Source organism: Protopterus annectens, chromosome 3.part0 (genome assembly GCF_019279795.1).
Source record: "Protopterus annectens isolate FY-2018-M chromosome 3.part0, PAN1.0, whole genome shotgun sequence".
NCBI lineage: Eukaryota > Metazoa > Chordata > Ceratodontiformes > Protopteridae > Protopterus > Protopterus annectens.
In genome coordinates this window covers 1,893,933,422-1,893,960,773 of record NC_056731.1, presented here as the reverse complement: position 1 = coordinate 1,893,960,773, position 27,352 = coordinate 1,893,933,422, and the positions used below count along the sequence as shown (strand labels likewise).

The window sequence follows — 27,352 nt, the reverse complement described above, 5'->3', positions numbered from 1 at the left end:
TCTCCCTTGAATCTAGCATATTTTGTGCAGTGTCCTGAAACTGCCATAAAATCATACTCAGTTAGGAAATTAGATGTGCAAGGTAATTCCCAGCACAGGCTAGTTTCTAACATCAAAGAACTTCAGTGGCTAAAAACACCTCCTTCTGGCTACCAAAGAACAATGAAAACAAGTTTTGGCCTTTTCTTCTCTGAATTTTGTGATGAGGTATACAATCCTTTGGAACAGAATGGAGGCATACAGGCAGAATGGAGGCATACAGGAGCCTTACTTGCCACTAGTAAGAAAACCGGTACTGCTACACTAGGCAGATAAGGTCGAGGACAGTGTTCTATGTCACAATCAGATAAATCTCTAGAAAATACCATTCCAGAAGAGCCTAATCAGGGACAACACATTTATCTGGAGCTGTAGAATATAGACGAAAGTCTAGAACACAGCATCCGGCAGCCTGTTCGCATCCCTGTGGATGCAAATCATCTACAAAAGGATACCCCTCGGTCTATGCCTCAGTGGCATATGCTACTGCTTTCTCCTACTCAAGGGAAATGACATTGTGCCTCCTTCACTGTTTAGATACCACATGATACACTGCCTACAAGGACTGCTCTGAAAGCCAACTGCTTGATGTAGATCCCTCTTTCCAGGAAACCATAGTTCCAGCATAGTGTGGGAACTCAGGTATGCTCCATAGCCAAGAAGATTAGTGTTGTCAAGATCGGAGGCATGTTCAGTTGTAGGAAGGGAAAATCCATTATCAAATTTGAAGAAACTGTCAACCACTTGTGGTCCAGTGACACAATTGCCATATTAAGAGCAACCTGATTGACAAGCACATAATGTCTCCAACACTGACATCTTTCAGTTCACAGCAACAGCTGCATAGTCATGAATGAAAATGGGACAACAACAATCAAGCCAGTCATCAAGCCCTAAAGGTGCAGTGGATTCCAGTGAGACTCTGCTGCATGTCTCTCATAGAGCCAAACCAATGTCCTCCCTGACCTTCTCCAAGGACAGTCATAACCACTACTGGAGAGTTTCTACATCCATCACAATAAAGAACTTCAGGGTCATGGCATTCTTCCTGTTTATGGTGACCCATCAAGACTACATCTGCAAGATTTCTCTCAAGAGTATTACTTTGCAATCTCTGAAGAGTGTTGCCAAGAACCAGTCATTCAATTACTCTTGGCAATCAGGAAAGCCCATACAGCAATACTATAAACTGGAAATCATCCATTATTTTCATCCAGATCAATTCAGCAAGGAAAGGTATAAGGTAAAACCTCACAGGCAGATGGGTCATTTTTTTTTACATTTTTTAATTTATTTATTTTTGTGAGTAACAGCAGCATTGAGTAAAACACCTGACCATTCTGTCACAATAGGAAAGCCGCAACGTTCCCTCTGAATCCAACAATCAGGGTCTTCAAAGAGTTTATATGAAATGGACTGATCACTCAGTTTATTTCCTTTAGAAAATTTAAGAACTCCATAACATTGTCAAAGACGACCATGTTTAGAACTTAAAGATTCATTATAATGGGTCCTCAGTCTGGGCTAGACTACAGAACAACACATCCTGGGCAGCCCAAAATGAAAATCAGGACTGTTGTTGGCTCACTGGTGTAATCACCAACCTCAGTGGCCTCATCAGCATTCTGACGTGCAAGACTCTGCTGTTTATGTAACTTCGTCAGACACTGATACCGCCATCCTCTTCTACGGTTCATCAGGTTTAAAAGAGGAAGGGGTGCAAATGGCAGAAGGACCGGTAAAAAGGCCCTCCTCAGAGGTACAGCCTCCTTCCTATTCATGAAATAATCACTCGGGTCTTGATCAGACTGACCAAAGAACACAGTGCCCCAGAAATGTGGGTATCCCAGGATTTCCTTTCTAAGATTCTCCTTGAAAGAGGACAGTTTTATCCAAGCCATTATGAGCAGGCACACATCAGGGGCTCATCCTTACCTATGGTGAAATTTCAGCTGAAAATTGCAACATGACACAGAATACCACTATGGAGGCTGCAAAGACAGTCTCAGCAAAATCTTCCTTCAGCCAAATATCAGACAAGTCTTGTAGCTTATCTTGCACTCTCCTCAACAGATATGCTTGCAGCTGGGACAGGAGAAATGTACAAGTCCCACTGAGATACACTCACAATAAGGTAAACTCCTTTGTCACACCTGCCCAAAGTGCTGAAACTCTTGCCCAGCAGTAAGCGAGCAAAAATGTTGTGGTCTGAAGACAGCTATGGAATTGTTTAATGAGCTGATCTGCCCATTTAGGCAGCATTTCATAAGGGGCATTAGCCTTAAGAGCTAACTGGGTAGAATCAGGATCCCTCCAAGCTGTTCTGATGCATCAATAACAACAAGATGCAAGGAAGAAATAATTCAAGGTACCTTAGGGCTTTCTTTGCCATTTTCCCACTCTGATTATTATTATTATTATTATTCACTGTATTAGTCGCTGTACTAAGGGGGTCCCCTCCCTATAAGCATGGGTCTGAAATGGCCAGTTAATCTTTCCTTATATATTTCCCTAACGAGTTCTTTTAACATGTGGTCTAGATAGCTCCTCATAATAAAAATTCCTATCAAATTAGCACATTCTTCTAAGAAATAATGTTCCAGTGTTATCATCCTGGCTGCCTGGACCAGTTGGCCTTAGACTACTAATTTCCTCTGATGGTATGGATAGGAACGCAAAAAAATGTAGGAAGATGTTTTTGCAGTAAATTCAGTAATATTTGGTATTTACTTTATTATTCATACATAATACTGACAAGGAATTTTTTCAAGTTTTTAATTTCTAACTGTATAATGCTGGATTTTAACAGTATTGAACAGCAGTTTTAAAACAGGAAGTAGGCAGAGTCATTATTTCATGCTGCCAACCAATGAATGGCTGATGTGATATGGAGCAGGTAAATATGCACTATTTAAATGACATGATTTTTAAGTTTTTATCTGATGAAGTTCACGTAAGGGAAGTGAACGAAAGTAATTATTAATAAAAATATCGGTTTTAGTTCCTGACTTCTTTTTCTTGCCATTACCTTTTTTTTTTTTTTTTTTGCTTTTAATAGTTTGTATTTGTGTGTCACATCATACAAAATGCTGGGTTAGAGTAATCAGATGGTAAAATCAAGCCAGCAAAGAGAAATATTAACATTTTTCTCTTATGCAAATGATATCACTCGAATAGTGTAAGTGAGTAGGAGATGAAAAGCCCACTTATGAAAATTGAAGTAGGAAGCACAAAAGTTGGCTTGCTGCTCATAAAAAGGTGATTTAATGTAGCCCCATCAATTCTTTGCAAACAAATGGGAAAGTAGTGACAGTTTTCCTACAAAAATCACTGCAGAGGGTGACTACGGTTATGAAATTAAAAGATGCTTGCTTCTAGGGAGGAAAGTTAGAGCAAATCTGTATAAGATATTAAAAAGCAAAGGCACGAGTTTGTTAAAAATGGTCCATATAGTCGAAGCTATGTTTTTACTCCAGTAATGCCATGACCGTGTGATGCTCCTACCTGTTCAATAGCTCCACTGTACTAACATTTTAATTCTCACAAACCACTCTAAGGTTTGAAGTCGCCCCATATTTGCAATGCAATACAGGCGGTCTTCAATAGAAAGATCATACAACCGTCCAAGCTCAAAATATTTTTTCAGTGTCTTATCTACTCATTGTTTACTCAGACTGCACCATTTATTAATCCACTATCCCTAATAATGCAAAATAGCACATGAACTCAAAATTTATATCAGGACTGAATCCCAACACAATTTATCTCACAGCTCTCTTCATAAATATCAGCAATAATATGAATTAATAATTGAATTTTAAAATGAAAAGTAGTTAGAGTATTAATGCTTTCAAGTACTGCATAACAGTGAAAAAACAAAAAATATCTTTCAACTAACTTGAAACACATGTTGAAGAGTGAAAGGAATTCACAATAAATTTGTTGGCCCAAGTTTACTTGTACCACTAAAACATTTCAAAAACAGTGTCAGCAATGGAAAATGTTGAATTTAATATGAAACACTAAAAATGATTTTTGCAGGGGAGCAAAGTCTTATGTCCGACTACTCTAACTAAACTTAAAGACTGTGCAAACTTGAAGGTAATGGAAAATTCCTACCCTGTAGCAATCTTAATGAAACTAAAGTTCAACTGTGTGACTAAACAGGGATTTGACTACATAGTCAGGCTTGTAACAGAAACTAAATGATACTTCAAGAAATCAACAAGTGACTACAACAGACATTAAGATGTGTAAAATAATCAAACTTACTTGCTGAACAGAAGATCGAGAGAAAAATGTTTCTACAAGTTCTATGTCATCATCACTGGATGAAGTGATATTCTGAGTAGCCACCTGCAACACAAAAGCATTGAATGATTTTTTTTCCCATCAAGGAACACCCATCTAAACTACGCTTCAGAAACTTAACTTTGTTAACTAAACTTAAGACATACAACTATTTACTTTTTAAAACATGTATCTGAATTTTATTAACCATCCTGTCAAAATGGATAAAGTATTTTCATAGCAGAAATCTGGAGTTGCACCCATCTAATCCTAAGAACTTAGAAACACAATGCAGTTCAAAATTAAAACTGAAGTTGTATGAAATATTTAGCACAACATCTGACAAAGAAAAATACAGCTACCACTATAATGCAGTTATTGATCTATACAATAAAATCAATCCCAATACTGTTTTCCTAGCAGTACACATCCTACTGTTATCAGTCAGTTTTGAACTACACAGGCAATGTCTAGTATGCACCATTGAATTAAAGCAATGATACCTTAATCCCAGTTCAGTAGTTCTTTTTGTAGAACACTACTTCACATCAAAATTACCAGCAACATACTGAATCAAACAAGGCTAGAATTTGCCAGCCTTCAGTCTAGCCAACTAAAATCCTTTATTATTCGTTCCCAATACACAATTCTGCTTTTCTTTTTTCTCCAAACCTTTCACCATTCTTCATTTCTTTTCCTTATAGAGAGTATGCATTAGGAAGAAAGTTCTTCCATTCCACAATCCTCTCTCTTTTGAAAACCCTGCTCCTCTATCATGGGTGAGAGGGCTTCAATCTCCTGATCAGTTTTCTTCAATGCAAAGATAAAATCCCCTAGCTTGTAATGGATATAATACTTTAATCTGTGCATCATAAAACAGTTCTGGATCTGGGACTTCCCAAATCCCACCTACCTCTAGGTTAAGTTAAATGCTCCAAAGAGACCCAAAATTTCTTTCAATCACATATAAAACCTGGCATAATAATTTAAACTCCCTTCAAGAATTTCTGAGGCAGAACATAACAAATTAGAGCCTGAATATGCTGATAAAAATGGAAAATGCCAACCCTACAATTTTATCAACCTCCCCAATTCCTTCTAGGATTTTGTTTTAAGTTCTACCCACTGAAACTTGTAGCAAGGTACCAAACCAACACCCTAATGATTTGAAGAAAGTACCGTTGTGTACACTTACCATAAATGTAGATGTTCGAGTGTACTCACTGTTGCAGTCAATCACACTTGGATTATCTGCCTGCAAGTAGCCCTCAGTCGGCCCGAATACCAGAGACTTGGTATTTCTGCGTCGGTTGCTGTCACTCCAGATTTGACATCAGGTCGTCAGGGGTATAAAAACAGGTAGCAGATGCCATTACATCAGTTTTCCTTGCCCCAAATGTCAGGAGCCCCCCAATAGGGAGCTAAGCTATGGTGGAAAAATCTCCACCAGTAAAAAGTAATTACCAATACCTCTGCAAGGGGTGAGTAGTATACCCAGAGAAAGGGTCGAGAGGGAGAAAGAAGGGGACTGGAGGAGGGAAACCAGGACTGCAACAGTGAATACACTTGAACATCTACATTTATGGTAATTGTACACAACTGTACTATGTCCTCTGTGTTTCACTGTTGCAGCCATTACACTTGGGTAGATTCCCAAAGCTGTAGAAAGGGTGGAGGTAGTCAAGAAGTGTTTGGGCTGGCTAGTATGCCCTGCAGGACTGCAGTTGCAAAAACCACCCTGGATTTGGAAAATATATGCAGGTGGTAATGCTTGGTGAATGTGTGTACAGAACTCCAGGTAGCAGCCTCTAGAATGTCTCTGGTAGGGACTCCCCTGAGGGATGCTGTAGAGGTAGAAGCTGCCCTAGTGGAATGTGTTCTGACCCCCCTGAGGGGTTAGTTTCCCATGGTGTATGTAGCAAAAATGGATACAGTATGCTATCCATTTGGAAATTGTCTGTTTTGAAATGGCCTTGCCCTCTGCCCCTGGTGCAAAACTGAGAAGTAACTGGTCAGATTACCTGAAGGGCTTAGTCCTATCCAGGTAGAATCTGAGCTGTCTGTGCATGTCCAAGGAGTGCAGGATGATTTCCCCTTTATTTTGAGAATTAGGGAAGAAGGTTGGCAAATGGATAGATTGGTTGAGAGCCACACTGGTCACCACTTTGGGCATAAAGGAAGGATTAGTCCTGAGGGAGACCCTGTCAGCATAAAAAATAATAAAGGGTTCCACAGCCATAAGTGCTTGTAGCTCAGACACTCTTCTTGCTGAAGTGATGGCCAGGAGCAATGCTGTTTTCCAAGAGACAAATTTTAAGTCTGCTGACGCTGCAGGCTCAAAAGGGGGCAGTATGAGCTTTTCCAGTACAGTACAAAGTTAAGGTCCCAAGCAGGAGTGGGTGCTCTCCTTGGTGGTCTTAAGTTGTTTGCCCTTCTCAGGAACGGTTTGATGAGAGGGTGAGAAAAAAGGTATGTCTCAGAGTTGTAATGAGCCGAGATGGCAGAGGCATGGATCTTAATGGAGGAAAAGGATAGGCCTCTGTGGAGTAGATTTGCTAAGTAATCCAGGATTAGAGGCAGGGAGGGCAGAGTTGTGTCCTCTCCTTTAGACTTGAATCCAGGAGCAATACCTTTTCCACTTATCAGCATAGGATTTCCTTGTACTGGGTCTTCTGGCTTCAAGAATGATGTCCAGCACCTGCTTGCTTAGGCTGGTCACTGGGGGAGAATTCAAGGAACAAGCCAGGCTGCAAGATTTAGGGTTTGCAGTTGCAGATGCAAGATCTGTCCCCCCTGCTGAATGAGCAGGATCGGGCTCTGGGGTAGGTGCCAGGATGGCACCAGTGACAGGCTGCGCAGGAGTTGATAACAGTGCTGGCATGGCCAGTCCGGGGCAATCAGAATTGTCCTTGGTCTGTCCTGTCTCATCTTGAGCAATATTCTTGAGAGAAGAAGCAGAGGAGGAAAAGCATAGATTGAGAGGTTTACCCACTGGAAGGATAGGGCATCCACTTTCCAGGCCCTGCTGTGAGGTGTCCTGGTGTAGAATTTGCTGAGCTAGTGATTGCAGGGGGAGGCAAAGAGATCCACCTCTGGGGTCCACCATTTCTGAATCAGAAAGCTGAAGGTGCTGGGCTCTAATTGCCACTCGTGTAGGTATAGGAGATTTCTGCTTAAGTCATCTGCCAGTGAGTTTTGTTTGCCTGGCAGGAATTGAGCTTGGAGATGGACCTGCATGTCCAAGGCCATGTTCCACAGGGCCATGGCTAGCCTGCAGAGTGGGTTCCCCCCTGCCTGTTGATGTAGAACATAACTGTGGTGTTGTCTGTTTTTATTAGCAGGGGTCCTGGTGAGAGTAGGGATCTGAAAGCTGTTAGAGCATGCTGCACAGCTAGCATCTCTTTTTGGTTGATGTGCAGATGAATTTGACTTGGGCTCCAGTGGCCCTGAATACACTTGTCGTCCAGGTGTGCCCCCCAGGCATAGTCGGATGCGTCTATGGTTAGGATCTGGGCGGCATGGAGTTGAGTAAAGGGCAATCCCTTGTTGTGGTTGCATTTTGCTGCCCACCAAAGAAACTGTCCTTAGACAAGATATGATAGGAATGACGGTTTCCAGGTTCTGAGAATGTTGGCACCAAAGACTTTTTAAGTACCACTGAAGTTTCCTCATATGCAGTCTGGCATATGGAATTAGTAGGATGCATGAGGCCATGAACCATACGGCCTGCAGGATTTTCCTTGCGGATAGCTGGATTCTGGTGGTCATTTGAGTGAAGTAGTCTGTCAGACAGGCTTGTTTTTCTGGAGTAAGGAATGCCATCTGGGATGCTGTGTCCAAGCTTGCTCCCAGGAATACAATCTTTTGACTGAGGACTAGTTTTGATTTCTTTTAGTTGACGGTGGACCCCAGGGAGGTTAGAAGGTTTTTTTTTTTACAAATGTCAGGTGCTGCAACAGCATTTCCTGACTGTCTGCCTGAATCAGGCAGTCGTCCAAGCACGGGTAAATTTGAATGTTTCTCTGTCTGCAGTAGGCAATGGCTGGAGCCAAGCATTTTGTGAATACTCTGGGAGCAGTAGATAATCCAAAGGGAAGTGCAGAGAACTGATAATGCATAGATCCTGCCCTGAAGCATAGATATTTCCTGCATGAGTCCCTTTATAGGGATGTGCAGATAGGCTTCTTTTAAGTCTAGGGTGGCTAACCAGGCATCTTTGACCAACATAGGAAGAAGCTGCTGTAGGGTGAGCATTTTGAATTTTGGTACCACCAGGAAGGTGTTTAGAATGGAAAGATGCAAGACTGGGCACCAAATGCCCTTTTTTCTGGGTACCAGGAAAAGTCTGGAATAGAACCCTTGATCTATCTGTTCCGCAGGAGCAGGCTGAATTGCCCTTATAGAGAGCAGGGACTGAACTTGGTTTTGTGCCTCTGCCCACAGGTTTGGAAGGTGGTCTGGGAACCCTTTTGGGTTTGGCAGCGAGTGGAAGTAAAATTTGTACCCCTGGAATACAATGTTGAGGACCCATCGGTCTTTGGTGATAAAGTCCAGTTTTTTTCATGATGGGCAGGTTTTCCTCCTAGGGGCACAAGCAGTTGGGCAAAGGTGGGGAGTGGAATGGAGAAGTCATTGAGAATTATTTCTATAATGGGGTGGCTTGGCACTCCCTGCTTTTGAAATGGAAGCACTCCATTGCTTAGATCTCTGCATACCCTGAGACTGTAGTCTGGGTGGGGGTCTGTTTCCCCTGGGTCTAGTTTGAGATGGCCTTGAGGGGGCTGGAAAGGACCAATGTTTTGAGGGGCAATCCCTACTGAATCTAGGAGGCTGTACTTGCAAGAAATCTTTGACAGTGCATAAATTTAGCTTTTTCTTCCATCTTTTTAAGAACATCTTCCTGCTTTGGTGCCAAACAGATTATCCTTGTTCAAAAGAGCGTCTAGTAATTTTGATTTGACATGGTCTGGCAAAGTCTGCTCCTTAAGTAGAGCATGCCTTCTCAGTACAAAACCAGTGACTGCTGCCCTGCAAGAAAATTTCTAGGGCGTCAAAGCCACACTGCAATGTATGCTTGCTGAATTGGCTTGCAGAATGCATAAGCTCGTGCAATTCTTTATTTTCTGCACAATCTGTAAAGGTAGCTATTTTTTGCTTGATAAGTTCCATAATATGTTGTTGGTACTTCAGCATGTGAAACTGGCAATTCAAAGCCCTAATGGCGAGAGTTGCAGAGGTGTATACTTTCTTAGCCCATCTGTCTAAAGCTCTGAAATCCCTGTCCAAAGGGGTGGGATTCTTAGCTGTAGTTGCTTTGATACATTTAGGCACCTGGGAAATGACCTCTGGGTCAGCAGTAGGATTTCTGAAAAGGAATTTGAGTCAGGAACTCTGTAGTACCGGTCTGGTTTCCTAGGAGCAGGGAAGTAAAGTATCAGGAGTTAAACTGGATTCCATAAAGACATCATCCACAACATCCAGGACTGGGGGTATTGTTAAAGCCTATGTTGTGGCAAATTTAGAAATTCTCGGAGTCTCTTTTTGGACTGAGGATGTTCTTGGCATTCCCAGTGGAAATGCTCTCTTAAAGTATGTAAGGTTTCAACAAAAGAAAAATCCTCTGGAGGAGAAGCAGAGGGAATGGATTCCTCTGCATCTGAATCCTCATAAGCAGATAAAGGCAAGTCTTCATAATCATATCTGAGTCGTCAGACTCTTGGTCTGTTAAAGCTGCTGGGGACAGGTCTATTTTTCTCTTAGCAGGGGAAGGCTGACTTCCCCCTAATCAACATAATAAGGTCTTCTGCGATTTTAAGCATTTGATGTTGTGGCAAGGAAGCAGGTGCATGAGTTTGGGTTATTGCTTTTTTAAGCATTGCGTGTACTCTTGGCCTTAGAAACTCTGTAGTTTTTGACAGAACTGAAGACATGAAAGAAGTCGTCGGTTTGTGTCGAATATCGGTAGTGCGAAGAAATTCATCAGAAGCCGATGCCTGCTCAGCAGCTCCAGACCCATCCAAAGTAGACACATCCGCAGGTTCCGTAGTCGAAGAAGAGTCTCTTGGCATACCAGACTCCGAACGGGTCTCGGTAGAGGCCTGCGAATCCACTGAAGCGGGTATCAGGGGCTGTGAAAGCGCCTCACTGAGTACCAGCGAACTGGCGACTAGCTTAATGGAAGCATCATCAGCAGTTTTGCACCTGTGCCTTCTGTCTCTGTCTTTATCCTTACTTTTTTTGGAAGATCAGTAGTTGGATGGCTTACCGAAGCCATTTCGGAATACGGAGATTGAGAACGAAAGTATTTAGCAAAAATAAGGGCCTGACGACGAATAGTTCGGGTGTTGAACAAGCACAAAACAGACAGCGAGGTACGTAGTGGTCTGGGCCTAAACAGGTGATACAGTAAGAATGAAAATCTCGGTGTGGTATTTGCTTTCCACAGGCAAAACAATTCAGTTTTTCTGACATCGGTTAGAGCAAGAAAAAAGGATCCCCAATGGGGAAATTAGCTTTAGAAGACTTCAGGATAATTAAATTCAGAAAGGAAAACTCAGTAGTGGCCGACTGGCACTTGTGCGAACTGCTTCTGTCTCCTCGGCAAGAAGACTGATGCAATGGCATCGCCTGTCTGCTTTTATACCCATGACGTCAGACCTGGAGCAACAGGAACTGACGCAGAAATACTAAGTCTCTGGTATTCGGGCCGGCTGAAAGCTACCTGCAGGCAGATAACCCAAGTGTGATGACTGCAACACTGAAACGTGAAGAACATCTGCCAATAACAAAGGTATGGATATTGTAAGCTTAAGCTCTAACTAGGTGACAAATTTTGGGCTACTGCATTCCTCTTAACCATAACGTATTTGACTTATCCATATTTATCTGGCAACCTGCTACAGTACCAAACCCAGAAATCAAATAGAACACTTTCTCTGAATTCTGACCCAGAATAGCCACTCAGATGAGACCATTAGCATTTACAGCTAACTTCTGCTTTACACCCAGGAAAATATCCTCTTATATTAATGCCAACTGTTGTAGTCAGAGGCTACAACCTCAGGAATATATCCTCTGATATCAGAAGTTATAACAGTTGCAGCCAGAGGCTCTAAGTAGAGCACAAACAGAATTCAAGAGGGTATATGCTTGACTCATTCCTCTGTTGAGCAAATGGGGCCATTTTAGCCCATAATGGGCTTTAACCCTAGCTTTGGATCATTTATATTTCAAAAAGCAAATCCAGACTCAATTACTGGGATAGGAAAGCTGTGTAAAATTTTACCATAACCATAGATGTCCTTCTCCTCCATGTTGCAGTATTCTACATGTGGGTTTACCCTTCTTCCTTTCCAGTTTGTCCGGACAGGATTCCAAAGATTTTCAGTCCCTCTAGGTGAGTCAGACATCTGACGTGGCAGCAGAAATGTAGACCATAAAAGTGACGTCTGCATGCACCAGCCCTCAGAACAGAGAGAGCCCCAGTCAGAGCCAGTCCTAGAAGAGCATAGCCTGTCCAGTGCCACTGAGAAGAGAACTGCAATCTGACAGGAGGGGAAGGAATACTGCAACATGGAAGAGAAGGACATCTATGGTTATGGTAAGATTTTACACAACTTTCATATGTCCTCCTATTCCAATGTTGCAGTATTCCACATGTGGGTGAGTGCCAAAGCTCACTGTGAATTGGGTAGTGGTCTGGAAGAGGTCTCAAGGAATCCATGGAGGACAGCCCTGGCAAACCCCGCCCTGGCACTAGAGATATGGTCCAGCTTGTAATGCTTGGTGAAAGTGTGCACAGAGGACCAAGTAACTGCTTCAAGGATGGTGTTGGTGTCTAGCCTCTTAAAGAAGGCAACAGAAGAGGTCATTGCTTTGGAGTGAGCTTTGATATTGCCCTGCAAGGTTTTCCATGGTATAGGTAATGGAAGGAGATGGCCCTGGAGATCCTGGCCAAAATGGTTTGGTCACTGCTTTCCCCAGGGCTCTGAGGTGGCAGGAGACAAACAAGTTGGTCTGATGGACTTGGTTTTATGTAGATGAAACCTGAGCTGTCTGTGGACATCTAGAGAATGAAGTACTCTTTCACTATCCCCATGCAGATTAAGGAAAAAGGTGGGCAGGTGTATGGCCTGGTTCAAAGACAGGTCATTCACTACCTTGTGCATGAAGGACGGGTTAGTTCTGAGAGTAACCCTGTCCAGGTGGAAGACTAGAAAAGGTGGTGTAGCCATTAGAGCTTGTAGCTCTGAGATCCTCCTGGCTGAGGTTAGAGCCACCAATAAAACAGTTTTCCCATGTGCAGAATTTTAGGGAGGCTTTGTCTGCTGGCTCAAAAGGGGCTAGGGTGAGTTTTTGTAATACATATTTAAGGTCCCAGGGAGGAGGGGACAGTTTCCTGGGAGGTCTCAGGTGAAGAACCCCTTTGAGGAAGAGTTTTGCAGGAAGTCTGTATGCAAGGGGTGGATACAGAGGAAGACAGGCAGAAATTGCAGACAAGTGTGCTTTTAAAGATGAGTAGGCCAGTCCTGTCTGCAACAGTTCACACAGGTAATACAGGATAAGAGAGATGTCATTTTCCAGCAGGTCCAACTGTCTTTTGTGACACCAAATAGAAAATCTTTTCCACTTTGAGAGAGAGAATTTTCTTGTGTTGGGTTTCTTGGCCTCCTGCAGGACATTGAGCACATCCTCGTCGTATAGGTGTCTAAAGGGGATCAGAATCCTATCAACCACAGGGTGAGGTGCAGGGATTGCCACTGTGGGTGTATCTGTGTTCCCTTGTGCTGTGTGAGCAGGTCCACTGTGAGGGGTAACTTGTGGTGATTGCCCTTGGACAAATGAAGGAGAAGGGGGGACCAGTGCTGTCTTGGCCAGTAGGGAGTCACCAGCAAGATTTATGGCGAGTCCTGCTGAATTTTCAGCAGCACATTTTGAATCAAGGGGAAGGCATGCAGAAATTTCCTCTTCCAGGACATTAAGAAGGCATCTGTTGCCACTGCCTTGGGGCCAGGTGTCCCGGTGCAGTAAACCAGGAAGTTGCCTTTTTATGGAGGAGGCAAACAGGTCTATTTGAGGTATACCCCCACTTGTGGACCAGATCCAGGAAAACATCTCTCTGAAGCATCCATTCATGGTTGTTTGCGATGGCCCTGCTTAGAAAATATGCCTGGGAGCTGGGCAGGGAGGGTATGTAGGCTGCCTGTAGGGTAATTCCATGTGAGGTGGCCAGTTCCCACACCTGCAGAGCTAGTCTGCATAAGAGTTAGGATTTGGTCCCTTCCCTGTTTGTTGCGGTACCACAGGACAGTGTTGTCGTCTGAATATCTTGAGAGGGCCTTGTGCTAGGTAGGGTTGGAAGGCTTGTAGAGCAAGGAGGATTGCCCTGATCTCTCTGACATTTATGTGCTTTAGTTTGTGTGCGTCTGTCCACAAACCCTGCACTTGTCTTTGTCCTAGTGTTGCTCCCCATCCCAGATCGGACGCGTCTGTATGCACGGTCTGGATGAGTGTGGGTGTTTGGAGAGGGAGACCTGGGTTCTTGGCCACCTGAGCCATCCACCAATGAATGTCCTGATTCAAGCAGAGAAGGGGGACCCTGAATTCCAGGGGATGGGAGTGCTGATTCCATATTGATCTTGCAGTTTCCCCATGTGCAGTCTTGTTAAGGGCAGCATGGATATGGTGGCTGCCATGTAACCCAGAAGTCTCAGGAACTGCCTTGCTGGCAGCTGTGATGCTTGAAGGGTGCAAAGTAGGTGGTGTGTCAGACACCATCTTCTCTGGTGGCAGGAAGGCATTCATCAGGTCTGTCCGGATTCTGCAACCCAGGAAAACAATGCTCTGCGTGGGCTCCAGGTGAGATTTTGGGAAATTTATTTGAAATCATTGAGACGGCAAGAGGTACAGAAGAGCCTGAGTGTGAAGGAGGGTCTTCTGATTGTCTGCCTGAATTAGCAGGTCATCTAGGTAAGAGAATATTTGGATGCCCTCTGTCCTGCAGTAAGCGATGACTGGAGCCAGAAATTTTGTGAATACCCTGGGAGTAGTGGAAAGCCCAAAGAGCAAGGCAGAGAATAGAAAATGGGATGAGCCTGCCAAAAACCTCAGGTATTTCCTGAAAGTGGGCTTTATTGGTATGCGCAGATAAGCATCCTTTATGTCCTAGGTTGCCATGAAACCTTGAGGTAGGAGGAAGGGGAAGAGGGTGGGGAGGGTGAGCATCCTGAAGGTAGGAACCTTTAGGAAAGGATTGAGGAGTGTGATTTAGTATACATCTCCATGGCCCATCCTTTCTGGGGACCAGAAAGATTCTGGAGTAGCTTTTGTTTCTATAGGCACTGGTTCTATAGTGCCTTTTGCACCAGCAGAGTTTGTAGTACCGGTTGTAGAAGGGGTAACTAACTGGTGGGTGGCTGTGGAATGCCTAACCTTACTGGGGGGGGGGGGGGGTGTTCCAGGACATAAAGTAACTGTTATGGATTATGGAAAGAACCCATTTGTCTGAGGTAATGTGGGACCATACAAGGAGACAGTGAGAGAGACGGGCAGACAGGGGTAGGGGATGTGGGAGAGGTGGGAAATGAGGTCTCTTCCTGCCCTAGGCCTCTGGTTGGAGGATGGGGAAGGTCTGGCCGGAGGGGGCTGTTTTCTAGGGGGTCTCCTGGGCCTGCAAGGATCCATAGACTGAGAAGGCTTTCTGATGAACTGAGTCTTGGCAGAGTAGTTCCTATGGAACTTAGGGATGAGCGAGACTAGCAGGTGTTTGAGGTCCTGCAATTCTTTGTCTTTTTGTTGCAAGGTCTTAAAGATGTCAGCCACTTTGCCACCAAAGAGTGCACAGTGATCTAAAGGGGCATCAATAAGCTTAGCCCTGAAGTTGCAGGGAGGGGCTGAAGGAGTAACCAAGAGTATCTCCTTAAAGCAGAAGCTGATGCAGCTGACCTAGCTGAGGCTTCAGCTGCATCATAACTGCATCTTATGGAGTGTCTATTCACCTGAGAGGTGAGTGCTAGCAGGGAGGACAGGGAAGCTTTGGCTGCACAGTCTGGGATGTCAGCCAATTCCTTAATGGCTTTGTTCAGCAGGGCTAAGGAGTACTTGGTCATGTGAGTCTGATAGTTTGTGGCCCTGAAGGACAGTGTGGCCAAAGTATAGATTTTCTTCCCTAGCCATTCCATTGTCTTGCTGTCCTTGTCAGCTGAAAGATTGGTCGTAGATGGGAGTAGTTTTGAACCCTATCAGTGGAAATGGAGATAGTGGCTGGGTGAGCTGGAGGACACTTAAGCAGAAATATTGCTCTGTTCAGGGCCCTTGTACAGCCTGTCAGCTCTGCGTGGGGCTGGAGGCTGGGATTCGGGGTTGATGGATGCAGAGGAAAAGGCATCCAGGAAGGCTGGCAGAATAGGAGGGACAGCAGAAGGACTGGGGGAGTCCATCTGTATGAAGTCATAAAACCTCTTCTGTATTTCAGTCACATCAGTGAATTCCCACTTAAAGTGGTCTTTCATTTTGAAGATAGTTTTCTCAAAGGTTAAATCCTCCACTGGGGAATCAGGCACAGTTGGAGCCTTCCTCTGGTGATCCATATGCCAGGGGGGAGGAGATCTGTGAGGAGTAGGAGAGGAAATCTTCTGTGGAGTCAGAAAGTTCTTCTTCCACTTCTTCTACTCTCATTCAGTAACTGAAGCTTGAGGTCTAGGACTTAGGAGGGGAAGAGCAGTGGTAGGGCTTCCTGTTGTCGTAGGCTGTAGGGCCATAAAGGCATTGAATAGGCTTTGGCTGAAAGCTTGCCAATCGGGCAGGGATAGTGTCGGCGTAATCCAACTGGCCCACAGAGAGCGCTGTTTCTCCCCGGAGTGTAAGGCAGATGCCAGTAAAGCCTCTACGGACATGCCGTCTGCTTAGGATTGTGCATCTTCCGCATAGGTACCCTCTTTATCCAGACTGGTGGAAGCAGAGTCCTCTGCCAGGCTGATGTTGGCCACAAGTTGAGGTACGGGCGGTAGAGGAGCAGCAGAAGAACTAGGCCACATGGTCTTGGCTCTCTTCTTAGGCTTTTCTGACAGAGCGTCAGACACAGCTTCCATCCCTAACACAATTTGTTTTAACCACTGGTTTTCTAGATAAAGTTTTAGAGCATGCAAACCGCAACTTAAGGTCTTGGGTATGAACGCCTGACAAAAAGGGCAGTTTTCGTGGTCATGTTCCTTACCTAAACAAAAAAAGGCACTGGTCATGGGTGTCTTTGTGGGGAATCTGCCGGCCACACTTACACTTGCCCTTTCTGGATGACATGAACAGACTATATATCAAAAACAGAAGGACTGAAAGGATCCCTAACAGGGTACTTATCTGAATTTTTCTTAATCCGACATCCGCGAGTAGCAGGAGCACCAGGCGTACAACTGAAAAGTTCTGAGGGCTGGTGTGTGCAGACATCACTTTTATGGCCCACATTCCTGCTGCCACGTCAGACATCCAACGCACCTAGGGACTGAAAATCTTTGGAATCCTGGCCGGATGAACAGAAAAGGAAGAAGGGTAAACCCACATATAGAAAACTGCGACACTGAAATAGAAGGACATCCCAAGTTCCCTCAAGACCTCCCTCAGATGCAACACTTCCAAGATGGCTGTACACTTATCAACAGCTTAATTTCAGCTGTACCAGAGGGGAAAAAAAAAAAAAAAACAGAAACAGAGATGGGGGACAGTAACGTTTTCAGATTTAGTAAATTCAGTTACTAGTTACTAAGTACACTGCCTGGATGCCAGCAAAGAAGAAACTCAGAAAACAGTGACTGGGAAGAAGCCTGTAGTTGTTCAGCAAATAAGCAGTTCATGTTCCAGCTTTGGTGTAAGACATGGCTTCTAGTAACCTAGTGGAAAAATACATCAAATGTGCTCAGAGCTGATTACAATAAATGAAACATGGAAGGAGTATATCAACTCAAACAAATGGCTAGAAAAAATGGAAGAAGCTTTAAACAGCTATTCAGATAAACAGATATAACTACAAAAATCAGAGGATGAAATTAAAAAAAGACTTGCTGAGAATGAGACTGTGCAACAGCTGTTTCAAAAAAAAAAAAAAAAAAAAAAAGAAGGCAGAGTTAGCAGATAGAGCACAAAGGAAAAACTTGAGATCTTCTGCTGTACCACACAAAATCTGGAATGAACAAACCATTAACTTTATTAAAAAAAAAAAAAAAAAGCACAACTAAGCAACTGGACTGGTATTTTACAGCATGATTTGTTAATTGAAAGGGAACATTGTGTGTATGCTCCAAACCTGGCCATGAAAAACCAGCCAAGACCTGTTTTAGAAGATGCAATCATACCAGCAGAAAGGGTCTATCCTGACAAAACTAGCAGAATGGCAAAGTATAAACAACTGGAGACAATGGAGTGTTTGTGGAAAATGATTTCTCACTGCATACCAGGCAGAAGAGAAGCAAATTTATCCAAAGGACCAGGGAATGTTGAAAGGCACATGTGAGACAGGGGTCTATACTACATCTTTGAAAACCTTCTTCAGCGAATGCCTGTTTGCTGACCAATAAACATCGAAATCTAACTCCCATGAATGGCCGTTTCAACAAATTTTTTCCTAGGGGAAAAAATGCTTGGCCATCGTCGGGAATTTGCACTTTTCCCCACTGTAGTGCGATCTTGGATTTGGTGTATTTAGTTGGGGGGGGGGTGTTGGGGGCCGAAGCCTCCCATTTTGAAGGGTTTGAAAGTTTGTCTGGTTTTTGGTTGGTCAAATGATTTTTCCCCTAGGCAAAAATTTGCTGAAACGGCCATTCGAAGAAGTTGGATTTCGCAGTTTATTGGTCGGTGAACAGGCATTCGCTGAAGAGTTTTTTTGAGGATGTAATATAGTCCCGTGGGATGCAAGCTGTTGTATCCAGGTGTCTTCAGAATATTTTCTTCCTGGAGGATCAAACTCATTTTAGATGCAGGACAGACAAAGAATGAAATACAAAAGTTTGTCCAACAAAAACTGAGCCAACAAACACTGCTTCTCATTCTTCTGATAAAGCTCATAAAGAGACGTTGCCAGTGAAACATTTTCCAATGTTCCAAAAGATGATGCATAAGGGACAGGGGGGGGGGGGGGGAGTAGCTGACAGTAAGAAATGGGAGCTCCTTGGACTTGAACTAGAGTTTGAGGTTAGGAGATGGAGATGAACAAGGAAAGACTGGCAAAACTGAAACTGGTGAATACATGTGAGATTATAAAGCATTAATCATATCTGTGAAGTACAGCTTCACAAGAAAAACTGGAAAGACTAGACTTCTGTTGACTTTGTTAAACTTGTGGGGTTCTAAAAAGTGTACACCCCACTTCATGTCATTAATGTTTGGAACGACACTAAAGGAAAGGGAAAAAATAAACTAAATTGATTTTGTTCTTAACAGTATTTGCATAAAACACCAAGGTAGAAATTGTATGTCATATAATAAAGCATTTTCAGTTATTGTATGCAATAAATACAATAAAAGTGCCTTTTTTCTCTCTCTTAGTCAAGAAATGTGAAGATTACAATGTAAAAGGAGAAGAAGGGCTGGACAAAATCACGTCTTGGGTTGTTAAATGTGCTACAGGTTCAAATGGAGATAACAAATAACTGTATAAAAGATTAACCTGCCAAACGTTAGTGGAAGCACACAACACAAAAGCCAGAAATAGAAATTTAAAAAAAGCTGTCATATAATATGTGGGAATGATAACTTAGGATTACTGAACTATGTGATTATGAAATGTTAATGGCCACATAGGTATACACAAAACTGAAAGAGTACTGAATTACATTAAGCAGCAATCATACAACAGACACACTTGGAAAGAAATGAGCATGTGCGTTTGATAAAGAAAATATTTCAGGAGGGACAGTCAGCAGAGTAGCAGGGACAAAGCAAAAAAGGAAGTACTTTTGCTAAAAGAACTCCAACAGTGATAGAATAGAAAAAAATTTAGTTTTGTAGTACTAAGGGGCTACTGGCAAGAGAGCAGGATTATGCTAGCATGTATTTATGTTATCACCTAAAACTGCTACTATGGATCTTAAGAAAATGTTGGCAGAAATCAGCTTTCAGCAGGGAATATTAGTTTCATGTGAAGACCGGAATTTGATTTACAATAGTGAGGATTTATCTAAGGGACCTAGAAGGGAAAATAACAAGACAGGGTTGATATTTGAAGGAATTTATGAACATATTTGGTATGGAAAATGTGAATGCAGTAGTGGGAACACAAAAGAATTTACATATTTATTCAAGGTTCAATAACTGGGCTGGACTAGACAGAAATTTTATTTAAATACACAGGCTCCTATGAAATATAAGCTTTGACAGAAATCCAATAACTATTCAGATCATGTACCAACAACTAAGATAAAAATGATGGGGAATGAATTAAAAGACACTGGCGATTCCCTACTTACCTGTTAAACAGAGAGGAATTTAAGGAATTGGTATAGTGGAAATTATTTGATTTATTAGGTAATTTACAAATTTCTTCAGAAGTTATAGCTAGTGAGTGGGATAAAATGAAAGTGGAATTTAAAAACAGTAGAAATGAAAGAAAAAGATATGGATAAAAAGTAACAGCAATTATTTAGAGGGTATGAGAATAGATAAAAGTGTTGAACGATAATGGGAGTATCGGGACAATATGCAAGAGTTTAGAAAGATTGCTGTAAGCAACTGTTTTCATAACTTGAACACAGAAGCTTTGAGCACAACTTAAGCAACAGAAAGTGAAGAAGGTTGCTGCAAACTCAGGAAGCATACAACAAAAATAACCACAGATCCTATACAGGTAGTTAGAGATTTCAGAAATTTTATGAAAGTTTGTATAACACAGAGAAATGTAGAAATCAACAAAAAGCACAAATGGAAATATTTATGGAAGACTTAAGTATGCCACTGTTAGAGACAGATGAGGTTCAACAATAAAAAATTAAGAAAGGAAGAAATGACAAAAATGGTAACTTGCAATCAATTTGCAGGAAAGTCACCAGGAATAGATGGTATTCCTGTGGAAGTTTGGAAGCTAGGAGGGAAGAAAGTGATAAAGGTCTGGAAGGTTTTGTTTAACAGAACTTTAAAAGGAGGGGAAGAACTAGCATACACTAAGAAAGCTGTGGTGGCAAAAATACCTAAACATGATAAAGACCCATTCAGGTCCACCTTGACAATAGGTCCATTTAAATTTTAAACCATGATTATAAAGTGTTAATATCTACAATCTCTAAAAGAATGGCAAAGGTCTTGCTAAAAGTAATAGATATGGATCAAGTTCAGGCACCTAGGCAGCGAGACATTTCCCTGTGGTACATTTGATTGGAGGCACATGGCTGAAGTGACATTCAGCTGCAGAGAAATACGGCTGTTTGCAAATTCCCTGTGGGCAAAGAGAAGAATGTGCTGCCATGCCCACAACTTCAATAACCAAATGCTCCAGGGGAAAACAATGTCCATGGTCCCCCACGGGAACATGAGACAAAAAGCAGTATGGCAGGCATCAGCAGCAGGCTGGCCCGTGGGCATGTCACTGGTAGTAAGAATGCAGTGCACAATGGGAAGTGCCTTTATAATCGGTGTGTGTGGGCCACAACCCCCCTTCACAGTGTATACGGAACATTACCTAAAATGTTTACTGGAGCATAAATATGACTACAGTAGCCTGCAGGATTTCCTCCATGTTGTAGCAGACTTCTACATCTTGTAATTACATAAGTATGTACTGTACACAGAGCATAACACTCATTACTACTTCTACCTCCATGCATTTGGTTATTAAAGCTGTATGCATGGCAGTGCGTGCTTCTCTTTGCTTACAGGGAATTTGCAAACAGCCATACTTCTCTGCAGCTGAATGTCACTTCAGCCATGTGTCCCAGCCCAATGTACCACAGGGAAATGTCTCGCTGCCTAGGCGCCTGAACCCATATGGATCAATATGATTTTGTGGAGGGGAGGAAAACATTTGACAACATTAAAACGACGACGACGATCCAAATAGAAACAGTGTGTGAGAAAATAAAATATCGCTGCTGCTGCTGTTGGGTCTTGATGCAGAGAAAGCAATCGAAAGAGTACACTGGGATTTTATGAGAAGAGCAATGGGAGCATTTGGTTTCTCTGACACAATGCGTTAATTAGGAAGACATACAAGGGACAGCAGCAAGAATTAAAGTGAAAGAGTTACTCTCTGACAAGTTATTTCTGAACATCAGAAGCAGGCGGGGGGGGGGGGTCCTTTTTTCCCCTTTATTTGCTTTATATATAAATGATTAGAGCCTCGAGAATGTGTAGCACTTTTGAATATTTTTTGGAGGAAGCCAACACACTCCGTTGCTTATTTATAGAAAAAGGATATCCAGTCAACTTGATTGATGGATTGGCCCAGGAAGTTACTGATAACAGGGAATCTAGGTATTACCCTTTATTAGGTACCGGGATAGCCAGTACGGAGTTGGTGATAGACAGCACCACCTCCAAATTTAAGAATAGTTTTGCATACACATATTCTTCAGACTCTCAGGTAATAGAACAGGTCATCTTAAAGTATTGGCCCATTATTTCAGTGAATGAAGATATATAACATCTTATCCCTTCAGTGCCAGGTTTCGTTAGAAAAAGAGGAATGAATTTGAAAGAATTTTTTGAGAAAAATAAGGCTGTTAAGAATGAGTCCACTAGAATGAAGAAGGGTACCCATAGATGTGGTTCATGTAACCAATGTGCCTTCATGTTGAATAAAGATGTTATTTCTATCCCTTCCAGAAATTTTAGATATAAGTTTAAACAATACTTTAATTGTGCCACCAAAGGAGTGGTATACCTGGGAATCTGCCTACATTCTCACAGTTTTTATGTAGGCAAGACAGAAAGGCTTTTTAGAAAAAGAGTCTATGAACATCAATATGATATTAGTAAGGGTAAAATGACCAATGCCTTTTTTAATCATTCACAACTATGTGAAAATATGCAAATTAAGTTTACAATTCTAGAACAAGTGACACCCGACCCACGGGGAAGGAACTGGGAAGCTAGGTTGGAGTATCGGGAACTGTTTTCGCAGCTTAGACTGGACGCAATTAGACCACCGGGCATGAATGACGCCTTGAATATAAACAGTGTGCTCAAATTAAGAAGGGCACGATTATAACAGGGATTCTTGTAGACTGCTTAAATTTCCCCATTAAACACACTGGTAATGGATGTACTTGCAGTTCAGCCCAATGCCTTAGTTTGGTTACCATGTGCTGTATTGGTAATGAAGATGTTACATTTATTTACTTTTATGGTTTAGTTTAAGATTTATTATTGTCATGTTCATTACCATTTATTTTATTATTTTTTATGTGTTTTTACATGTGTTGTAATATATTATATATTTTCATTTTTGGCATTACTGAATTTAAAGTTGAGTTTGATTCTTGGATTGGAATATATATTTAATATTTAAGGAAAGTTTATACACACTGTATTTTTAAGAAACTGATTAGGGATGATTCACATGGGGGGTATGTCATGTGATGTTGCATTTAGTATTTAACATGGCTGACTACACAACAGATTTTTTAACCTTGAAGAAGCTTGGTAATAACCGAGCGAAAGCGCTTGGTTTATTGTTTGCTGCTGTTTGGTGTGATTCAGATTACGTACCAATAAATGTTCTGTTCTTAACTTACTGCTTCTAACCACATTTTTTGGAGATTTGGGTACTGTGGCCGTGGATTTTGGTGATTCTTTATATTTTAGAAACACTGGCAAAGAAAATGAGACTCAGAAATTCGAGGATATAATTAGTATGTTAATCAAGAAATGGCTTTATTTGCAGACATTATTTTGTACATAATAAAACCAGAAAAAAGATATCTCTGTGATGCGGAATATCTGGAGACAGTTTCAAGTCTTTTTGGGATATAAAATTCATGAAAATAAAACAAAGGCTATATCTGTTGACTATATTGCCACACAAATTGGCCCAGCAATACCTATATTTATGGGACACGATAAAATGAAGTATTTAGGAGAATGGGATTCTGTTATGGCAGCTAAGAATGTGTGAAGTCTCTAAACAAAAGATACCAAAAACTGAGAAACTTAAAGCTCATGTTTATAGATAAGAATAGTAAGATACAAAAACTCAAAAATGTTTTTAGTCCCTTTAGTTTTATAAACAGGTCAGGCATATTTCTATCAACCAGAGGAGAAGTTATGAACAGTAATTAATAAAAAGTTGAAGGATTTTACCTGGGAAGGGAAAAGGGCAAGGGACAAGAGGATAAGATGAGCCTTCCAATAGAACAAACTAGTGGAAATATGATGATGAAGCGGGGGGGGGGGGTCCAAGAAATAAGAAGTGTGTGGCATTATGGATGCACATCCTTGAGGAGAATAGCCACACACAGTATTATATGCATAAAGTAGCATACAGCATTCTAAGATCAAAGCCAACATGAGACTGTACAAATGAAATTTTTGCCAAAAGGAATGCCTGCAATTAGTGGTACGGAGAATACACAAAGGGGGGCTGGAATGTACTTGAGACAACCGACAAAGTAACCAAGGTACTGGGACCAAATAACTAGAGAGGGAAAGGTAACAGAGTAAGAAGAAGGCAAGACAACATTCAAACTGCAGGCTAGACAGCCTTCCATATCAGGAACTGATCTGAGAGTATAGCAAAAGAGAGAGGGATAGGAGAATCCTACATGAAACACCTGTTCTGGTAGAATTTTTAACTGAATCTAGAACAGAAACTGCTGTTAAAGAGATAATTTGTAGGGCATATAAAATACTACAGGATAACAGCAGCAATAAATTTCAGAAGGTTAGAAAAGACTGGGAAGAGAGATTGGACAAGCAATCCACAAGGAAACAATGGAAAGACATTTGTATGGGTCCCAAATATGCAACAAAGTCTAGAAGATTTAGGATTTTTGCTTGGAACGGTTTCAATGGGTATTTTTACACCTCAAGCAGACGCCAATGATTTTTTCCTCAGGTAGATGGCAAATATTGGAGTTGTGATGGGGAACAAGGAGATAACTAGGAAAAAAGAAGTTATGTCCTTACCATAACGTTCCATGTGGAGTGTTCATCTCGCCTTTGTTCTTACACACGGGTTCGGAGCAGATCCTCGGCTCCGAGTCGGCCGAATTGCAAAGCTCTGAATCTCAGAGAAGCTCGAGACCAACCCATATCCCACAATCCTCCCTGCCATTACTCAGATCTAGTTTGCAAACAAACCAGACCAAAAGATCCAACACCTCCGGTGCTAGAAGTATACACTCTCTTCAGCCATTCAGAGACACTCTCTCACCATAGCAATAACTAATGGTCTAAACATATATCCCACGATACACAGGACCATATACCCCGGAAGGGGTCAAGACACGTCGATCAGACTCTAATCCTACCAGTTCTTCCAAACACGTGGGGAGGGAAAGGGAGGGAATGTAAGAACAAAGGCGAGATGAACACTCCACATGGAACGTTATGGTAAGGACATAACTTCTTTATGTAAGAGTGTTCAATCTCGCCGTTTGTTCTTGTACACGGGTAGCGTCCCTAGCTCCGTCACCCCGAGTGACTCACGGAAGAACGTTCCTAAGCACAGTGGAACCAAATGATGTCCTGTCCTTGGAGACTTTGTCCACTCTATAATGAGTGATGAAAGTATGCAGCTTAGACCACGTGGCTGCTGCACAAATAGTGTCCAAAGGCAAACGAGCTGCATGAGCTAAGGAAGTGGAGACGGATCTGGTAGAATGGGCCTTAGGTTTGGTGGGTAAGGATTGATTTGATTTAGAGTATACAAAGGTTATACAGTCAGCAAGCCATTTAGACAGTGTACGTTTAGTAATTGCCATGCCCTTTTTATTGTCTGCAAATGCGACGAAGAGCTGATCCGTTTTCCTGTAAGCTTTGGTCCTATCCAAATAAAATCTTAATTGCCTGTGAACATCCAACTTGTGCAACATATACTCCAGTTTGTTAGTATGGTTCTTGAAAAAGGTAGGGAGTTCTATAGACTGGTTAATATTCGTAACTGAGCATACTTTTGGAAGGAAAGATGGATTTGTACGCAAAGAGACCCTGTCTGGATGGAATATCAAATATAAAAATACATATGTTTAATAATATCATCTAGTAAATATCCATCCATGTGTAGTGTATTAGTGTGAATAAAAACTAACAGCACAGAAAAAATGTTAGTGCTTTGCAAAAAAAAAAAATCATGACAACTTTCATGTTTACAACTCCAAAACATGTGTATACAATGAAAAATTGGTATATATAAAAAAAAAAAAGAAAACATACAAAAATCCGTGGATGAAGTCAACAAGTAATGTCTAAAAGTGTGCAGGTGTATGCATGAGTGTCCACCAGTATAGTAAATGGAGGAATTATACCAATACAACATGGTAATAGCAGCATGAAAAAAATGTGTGCTTTGAATTTACTGTTTAAATTGCTGGTGTGATGCAATAAATCTATCCAAAGCAGAATTGAGGTTAAAGTAACTAAACATATTATATACAGTCTACATATTATTTAGTAAATTTTTAGTAATACAAATATTTCCTCACAAAATTCCCTAAAAGGCTTTTAAATGAGCACTAAAATTTGAGGGCCACCTAACTGCACTTTCTGTGAATACTTGGAGTGCGACTCATTTGAGTGCCCGTATTTTAAAAAGATGGTGAAATCTTCAGCAGGTGGTAACTAATACTAAAAAAGTCGTATATAGGACCATGTGCAATGACTGTCTTGCATTTTATGTGGGTAAGACTTTGAATAAACTGAACAAGAGGATTTCAGGTCATCTTTCTGACATAAGACGTAAAAGTCAGAGGAACACCTAATCCAAACACTTATTAGAACACCCCAGACATTCTGGTCTTGGAAGACCTGATCTAGTTTCCATTTGTGAGGGTCTGCCCTGGTCCTGCTCAGCTCGTCTGCCAGAAAATTTTTCTCTGACAGAATCTAGGATGCCTGTAGAGTGAGATATTGCTTTGAAGATAATTCTAAGCTAATGTGGCTAGTCTGCAAAAGGAATATGACCTGGTTTCACCTTGCTTGCCAATGTACCACATGACTGTGGTAGTCCCTGTAACCATCTGAAGATATTACAGGTACCAAAGATGGTTCAGAGAGTGGAATGCCTTGATCAGGGCAAACTTCTCCTTCATATTTATGTGCTTGCATCAGTCCTTAGTGTACTACTCACTCCCTTTTATACCTCTTGAAAATGCACCCCCAACTATAGTCCAAAGTATCTGTGGTGACTGAGTACTTTTGTGCAGGGAGGAAGAAGGGGAGACCTGGATTTAATGACATCTGTTATCTCCATCAAAAGATTTATCTTCTGACAAACCCCAGAACTGAGATTTCAGATACCACTTTCTCAAACAGAGTTTTGCCAGGGTTATTACGAGAATCACAGATGGTATGAGACCCAAAATTCTGAGGTAGTTAATCATTGTGACCAAAGTTAAGTGGAAAACCTTGTAAACATATCTCAATAAAGGTTATTTTTTTTTTCCAGTGAAAAAAAAAACTCTTTTAACTGAGGTGTCTAGCTGACATCTCAGGAAAACAATCGTGTGAAGGTATCAAGAAAATCTCGAATGAAATTCCAACTTAGTAAGAGATTTCTTACCCAAGAGATCAATTCCTTACACTGTGAAAATGTCTCTGCAAAGATAAGCAAGTCATCTAAATATGGAAAAATGTGGACACGATGTAGTCTGCAATTAGCTACAACTGGAATTGGACACTTTGTGAACACACTTGGTGTAGTGTACAGTTCAAAGGGAAAGACAGAGAACTGATAAAGTGATCCAGACACACAAAACCTTAAGAAACATCTGAAGTTTGGATGAACAGGGATGTGATGTGCAACTTTTAAGTCTAGAGTTACAAGTAAACTTGAAAGAGGAAGAAAAGGTAACAGGTTGTAAAGTGACATTTTGAATATGGGCACCACCAC

General features: G+C 41.8%; 1 protein-coding gene across 1 annotated transcript in view; it reads right to left on the bottom strand.

Moving 5' to 3' along the window:
* Window positions 1–27,352, bottom strand: part of PPP6R3 (protein phosphatase 6 regulatory subunit 3) — a 3,115,682-nt gene that overhangs the window by 1,034,742 nt on the left and 2,053,588 nt on the right. The window contains exon 15 of the mRNA XM_044065977.1: window positions 4,312–4,395. Coding sequence (XP_043921912.1) covers window positions 4,312–4,395 — 84 coding nt within the window. The remainder of the gene's footprint in view (window positions 1–4,311; window positions 4,396–27,352) is intronic.